At 40.4% G+C, this 6,370-nt stretch overlaps 1 protein-coding gene across 3 annotated transcripts in view; it reads right to left on the bottom strand.

Annotated features, from left to right (window-relative positions):
• Ptpn22 (protein tyrosine phosphatase non-receptor type 22) overlaps positions 1-6,370 on the bottom strand; it is a 55,901-nt gene that overhangs the window by 38,020 nt on the left and 11,511 nt on the right. For all 3 annotated transcript variants that reach the window (XR_003709772.1, XM_028755619.1, XM_028755621.1), the window contains exons 2-7: positions 2,433-2,541; positions 2,128-2,204; positions 1,909-2,004; positions 1,465-1,503; positions 329-400; positions 168-227 (exon numbers count right to left, since the gene is read on the bottom strand). Coding sequence is in view for 2 of the 3 variants with exons in the window: in XM_028755619.1 (XP_028611452.1) it covers positions 168-227; positions 329-400; positions 1,465-1,503; positions 1,909-2,004; positions 2,128-2,204; positions 2,433-2,541 (453 nt within the window). In the remaining variant the exon portion in view is untranslated. The remainder of the gene's footprint in view (positions 1-167; positions 228-328; positions 401-1,464; positions 1,504-1,908; positions 2,005-2,127; positions 2,205-2,432; positions 2,542-6,370) is intronic.

Below are 6,370 nucleotides of genomic sequence, written 5' to 3'. Positions count from 1 at the left end.
CACACACACACACACACACACACACACACACACACACACACACACACACTCTGTGTGTGTTCTGACTCTCCACATTGCTCCATGCCCAGCCTGAGTCTCTCTCTCTCACACACAGTTGCCTGTCTCATCTCATTTCTTCACTTTATTTTTTTCTGCTCTATACTTACACTATTGAACTTGGCCTTCAGAGTCCTGATTTTATAATCAGATTTCTTTTTCTCAGTTTCCTAAGGAGAAGATTAAATTATTAGCAATTTCAAAGGCATGCTTTCTAAAAAGCAGATCCTGGAAGCCTTGCTTAGCCATAATAGAAACACATCATACTCACACAGGATATAGAAAAGGGGCCAAATTGCAGCTGTGTTTCTCCTGGCTCAGCCCAGTAACGCTCACACTTTTTCTGTTACATAAAAGAGAAGGTAATGGTTTCCCACATAGTCTAATCCCTCCTACAAAATGAAACCCACTCCTTTATTCAGAAGCAGCTCTGTGTTCTTCATCTTAGGTTAGGCACAGCTAACCACCTTGGACTTCAGCTCTAGCAGCATGATAGGGAATCTCCAAAGGATAAAGACAGACATTAAAGGATGTCTAAATTACAGAATTCCAAGAGCCTGAAAAAGTAGACATACCCATTGTTGACCTATTTTCAGCATCTCAAAAAAAGAAAGAGAGAGAAATCTGAAATTGTTGACTAGCACAGCTGCACCAGTTAGGTGCCAGATTCCTTCGATTCCCAACTCAGGATAACAACAGCAGACAGTGCAGTCAGATGTTTAGGTTTAAGATTTTGAATACCGCATTTTAAAATGAATATAGGTGAAATATATTTTAGCCCAAAATACCAAAATATTTAACATGTAATCCAGTGTACAGTAATAGTGCATATTTGCTTGCCCTGTTGTTGTAGTAAAAATTAAAATCCTATGTATATTTTATACATATCACACACCTTAAGTAGAATACTAAATTTTCACTGGAAATACTTTCTTTTATAGTAAATCATGTTTATATTTGAAAAAATTTCACATACCCCAAAATAGAGTTTTCAATAGCTAAAGTGATTAAACAGATTAAAATAAAAGTATTGACTCCTTCCACCATGCAATCCTTGGCAAGGACTTAATGGCTATGTGTGGTGGTGCAGCCCAGGGTGAGCCTCTGACAGGCAGAGTCTCTGAGGGGCAGAGTCTCTGTGGGGCAGTTAAAGCATCTGATAGTCAGAAAGGAAATGGTATTCTCTTCTACTTTCCTTTCTTTAACTGTTTAGCACAGGAGCTATGAGGGGAAATGGATAGAAGGGGTTCTCAGAGGTCAAACCGCTTGTGGATCACATGGTATGGTATGGTTTTTCTAGATACACATAAGCAAAGTTCTGTCATAATTGCCCCCAGCCTCCCACCCCACTACCACCTTTTTTTTTTCCTTTATCTTTAGGTCAACCAGTACTCAACAACAACTCACCTTTCCCATTTCAAACTCCATACATGCCATTACAATGACCTAGAGGCAGGAAACAGAAGCGTAAACATGTGTACAGAGCTAAAGAGGAGAGTCCTGCATGAGTCCCAGAGCCAGAACATATTAAACATTGTTTCTCTGTTGGCTTTGCCTTTTAACCCAAAAAGAAACCCCAAGGACATATGAACCACTCTTACTCTTCCTTCTTTTGTTCCCGCTTCCCTTTCTCTAGTCAGCTCAATTCTTGCAACAGAGAGAGACTGTCAGGCTGCCAGCTTTCATTCACGTGAACAAGAGTTCACAGTAAAATTGATAAAAGATACCAGTGCTCTGAAATTTCATCAAGCCAGAAGAAAAGAGCTGCTTTTAACAGCCAGGAAACCTGCTCAGTTTCTCCCTAGCGTCTTGCCTTCTCAACTGAAGTACCAGAAGCAATTACCCACTCACCAAGACACGGTATTCCCAGATCATCCTCCAGAAGTCCAGCAGAGTTGTAGATAAAGGACCCTGGGTGGCAATATAAGCCCTAGGTCCATAGACACCCTAAAGAGAAACATAATTCACCTGAGATGAGTGCAGACAGCACCCTCTTCTCCCTAGTCTTCTCCCCATACCCTATTTTAGGTGCTCAGAAAAATATGGGATGTTTTTATCTCCTCAGTCTACCTTAATAAAGCTGGCATTGATATAACTGGAGTCCTCATCAGAAGTTAACAGAGACAGCTCTACCAGGCTGTGATCATCTAGAACGAGAGAGAAAGAGATGGTGTAACTGAGAACTCTTACACAGAGGGATAAGTCTACATGAACAAGTAATAAAATGAATGAATGAGTTTTTTACAGTCATAGATAGTATAATTAATTTTCCAGCACAGTATTCCAAGATTAAGAACAAGTATTTGGTTAAAAAGTAGAGGAGGCGAGTTAAAATTGGAAGGATATACAAGTTTACATGAAGAAATGGAACTTACAGGGCAAAATATCCTTGTATCTATTTTTCTTGATATTCTTGGGCCTCTGAGCCACCGTTGTAGGATATATTTTGTCTGCCTTGTACTTGGTAGATTGCCTTTTCAACTTCTGAAATACAATTCCAAGAATTATTTTTCCAAAGAAACAGGTGAGAGATTTAGGAAAAATAGCTCACTTGAAAGCAGGAACACCTGAGTTTGATTCCCAGCACCTACATAAAAGACATGTGAGGGCTAGGAATGGCGACACATGCATTTGGCAAGCACAGGCAGACAGATCTTTGCAAGTCTGAGCCAGTCTGTTCTACATAGTGAGTTCCATGTTAGGCCAAGAAACATAGAAAGACCCTCAAAAATATTAATTAATTAATTAATTAATTAATTAAACTAACAAACAAATAAGCCAGCTGTAGTGGCTCAAACTTGCAATGCCAGTGCTGCAGAGCTAGAGCAGGTGGGTTCCTGGGGCTGATAGGCTAGCCAGATTAGCCTAATTGGCAAGCCCCAGATCACAAAACAAGGTAGATGACTCTTGAGGAAAGACATCTGAGGTCACCCTATGGCCTCCATAAATTTTCGTGCACAACCAAATACACATGTGCACCAGGTACAGGGAGATGTACATGTCTACCACATACAAGGAGATGCACCACATATAGGGCTATACATACGTGCACATGTGGAAGGACCTAAGAAGCCATTCATTTTTCACACATTCCACCCCAACCCTCTGGGGCTAACTTCTTCCAGGACAGGAAATAATGATGGCACAGTTCAGTGACTTTGGAGAAGTGAAGCTCACACTGCAGCTGAGTCACAGTGAAAAACCTACATCTGAAACTGCTAAATATTCAAGAAACCAAATAATCTCTAAAAGTGAGCTACGTGCTCCACCCAAGGAATAGACACCAGAGTATGACTTACTTTCTTTATAGGGTCTATTCAATGTCAACAAGAAAGTTATTAAATTCCATTCATCTTTTTTTTCCTAACTCAAATCATTTGTTTTCTAAGTAAAAATGGAGCTTAAGTTAGATAGACTCTGTTTATAGCTGTCAAAAATTTCAGAGACTGGGCTGGAGAGATGGCTCAGCGGTTAAGACCACTGACTGTTCTTCCAGAGGTCCTGAGTTCAATTCTCAGCAACCACAACCATGCGGCTCACAACCATCTATAATGGGATCTGATGCCCTCTTCTGGTGTGTCTGAAGACAGCTGCAGTGTACTCATATATATAACATAAGTAAATAAATCTTTAAAAATTTTTCAGAGATTTCAGTTCCAAAACATTTTTATGTGACTCAAACCTTAAGCCTACCCTTCCAGCAAGTTATAATCTAAACAGAATCATATTCTTTAGGTAGAATATGATCTGAGACAGCCAGGGGCTGTCTTAATGTTATTGGACAAGAATCTTTAGAATGATGCAACCACTCCTTAAAATTATTCCCGCTTATAGACCTAAGTTAGAGGTCATAAAGGATATTGTAATTTTTCTTTGGCTATTTGTCTGGAATTAATGTAGTCCAGAATTTCATCTCCTTTATGATTAAAAGAAGAAAAACAAATATGTTTACTAGGTCTGAATTTGTGAGACCTAACCAGTACCTCTGACAGTGAGTGAAAATGTTTACTGAATTAAGATGGTCTGCATTGCCGGGCGGTGGTGGCGCACGCCTTTAATCCCAGCACTTGGGAGGCAGAGGCAGGCGGATTTCTGAGTTCGAGGCCAGCCTGGTCTACAGAGTGAGTTCCAGGACAGCCAGGGCTACACAGAGAAACCTTGTCTCGAAAAACAAAAAAAAAAACAAAAACAAAAAACAAAACAAAAAAAAAGATGGTCTGCATTATGTCCTCACTGTCTAATGAAGAACCATCCCATGAGGAGTATTGGTTGCCTTCTAGGGCCAGATCCCTCAGCATCACCAGTCTTCATTCTCTTTAACTTCTGTTTTGAAATCTCTTCTTTCCTTGGCCCCTAATCATGCACATTTTCTTGTTTCTACACTTTCTTTGAGTCATTACACTGGCTGGTTTTATGTCAACTTGGCACACAAGCTAGAGTCAAGGAGGGAGCCTTGATTGAGAAAAATGCCTCCTTAAGATCCAGCTGTAGGAGATTTTATTAACTAGTGATTGATGGGAGAGAGCCCAGCCCATGGTGGGTGGTGCCATCTCTGGGCTAGCCATCCTGGGTTCTATAAGAAAACAGGGTGAGCAAGCCATAAGGAGCAAGCCAGTAAGCAGCACCCCTCTATGGCCTCTGCATCAGCTCCTGCCTCCAGGTTTAAGTTCCTGTCCTGACTTACTTCAGTGATGGACTATGATGTGGAAGTGTAAGCTGAATAAACTCTTTCCTCCCCACTTGTTTTTGGTCATAGTGTTTCATCACAGTCATAGGACCCTAACTAGGACACTCATCATTCCCACTTGCTCTTATCTCTTATTGGCTCTTTGTTCTCTAACAAAGAAATACCCAACACTCAAACATTAAATCTTTGACATTCTACTCTTCTCTTGATGTATATCCCCCACCTGAGAGCTAGCCATAAACCCTTATAGAGGGTGTATAAGTATTTGCAGGCCAGGCAGTGGTGGTGCACGCCTTTAATCCCAGTACTTGGGAGGCAGAGGCAGGCAGATTTCTGAGTTTGAGGCCAGCCTGGTCTACAGAGTGAGTTCCAGGACAGCCAAGGCTACACAGAGAAACCCTGTCTCTAAAAAACCAAATAATAATAATAATGTGCAGATTAATTTGCCAAAATTTTATTATATTTTCAGCATCAATTAGATACATCTCAAGTTTCTTTTTTTAACTGAAAGTTTTTTTAAAGAGTTATTTATTTATTTATTTATTTATTTAATGTATATAAACACACTGTCCTTGAAACACCAGAAGAAGGCATCAGATCCCATTGCAGATGGTTGTGAGCCACCATGTGGTTGCTGGGAATTGAACTCATGACCTTTGGAAGAGCAGCCAGTGCTCTTAACCATTGAGCCATCTCTCCAGCCCCCATCATCTCAAGTTTCTATACTTGATTTCATTTTCAAATTACCAACCAGATCTTAGATATTTTCATTTCAATATCTTATTGCAGCCTCACACTCGGCATATCTGAAACTAAAAGCATCATTATCCCACTTGTAAATGCCAGTGGAGCTATCTTTATTCTGAGCAATCCCACTCTGGCAAACAGGCAGTTTAGGTTCCTCCCTTCCCACAATTCCCACCTCAGATACATTTAGCAAGTTCAGTTGTTTCTTCCCGTGCAAGGTCTTGCATCAGCTTTCCTTCCTGCTATGGTTGGGATATGATGTGTCCCCCTCTAAAAGGCTCCTGTGTTAAAGTCTTGCTTGCCAGCTGATGGGCTTTGAGGAAGTGGTTAGCTAGACTCTGAAGGCTCTGGTCTAACCAGTGGATTTAAGCCCATGATAGATTCAGAATGTGGTTGTATTATTAGAAGGAGGGTCCTAACTTAAGGAAGTAAGCCACAGTGACATACCCTGGAAATATATATCTTGTTCCTATCCCCTTTCTGATGGTCTATGGTCTCTTTGTCTCTGGGAATCCATGAGGTAAGCAGCTTTGTGCCACTACGCCCCCACTGTTATGATGTTCTGCCTCTCCACAGGCTTACAGCAATGGGTCCAAGTAGCTATAGAGTGGAACTGTGAGTCAAAACAGTTCTTCCTCCTTCAAATCTATGATGTGTCATCACAGTGATAGAAAACCCTCTAGACACACTGAGTTTAGTTTAGACTCTTTGCCTCCAAGCTTCAACTCCTATGATTTCTCTTCATCTTTACACTGTTCTTCTTTTATTCAAATTTATTGGGTATAACTATGTCAATTAATTCAATTTATGCTTTGTTAGTTTTTCTAATGCTGCTTAAAGTGACTTCAATAAATAATTTTTACCACTTGGAAAATAAGT

The sequence above is a fragment of the Grammomys surdaster genome, unplaced genomic scaffold (assembly GCF_004785775.1).
Source record: "Grammomys surdaster isolate TR1022 unplaced genomic scaffold, NIH_TR_1.0 126071, whole genome shotgun sequence".
Lineage (NCBI taxonomy): Eukaryota > Metazoa > Chordata > Mammalia > Rodentia > Muridae > Grammomys > Grammomys surdaster.
The sequence above is the reverse complement of the archived record's forward strand: the minus strand, read 5'-3'. Positions and strand labels throughout refer to the sequence as shown.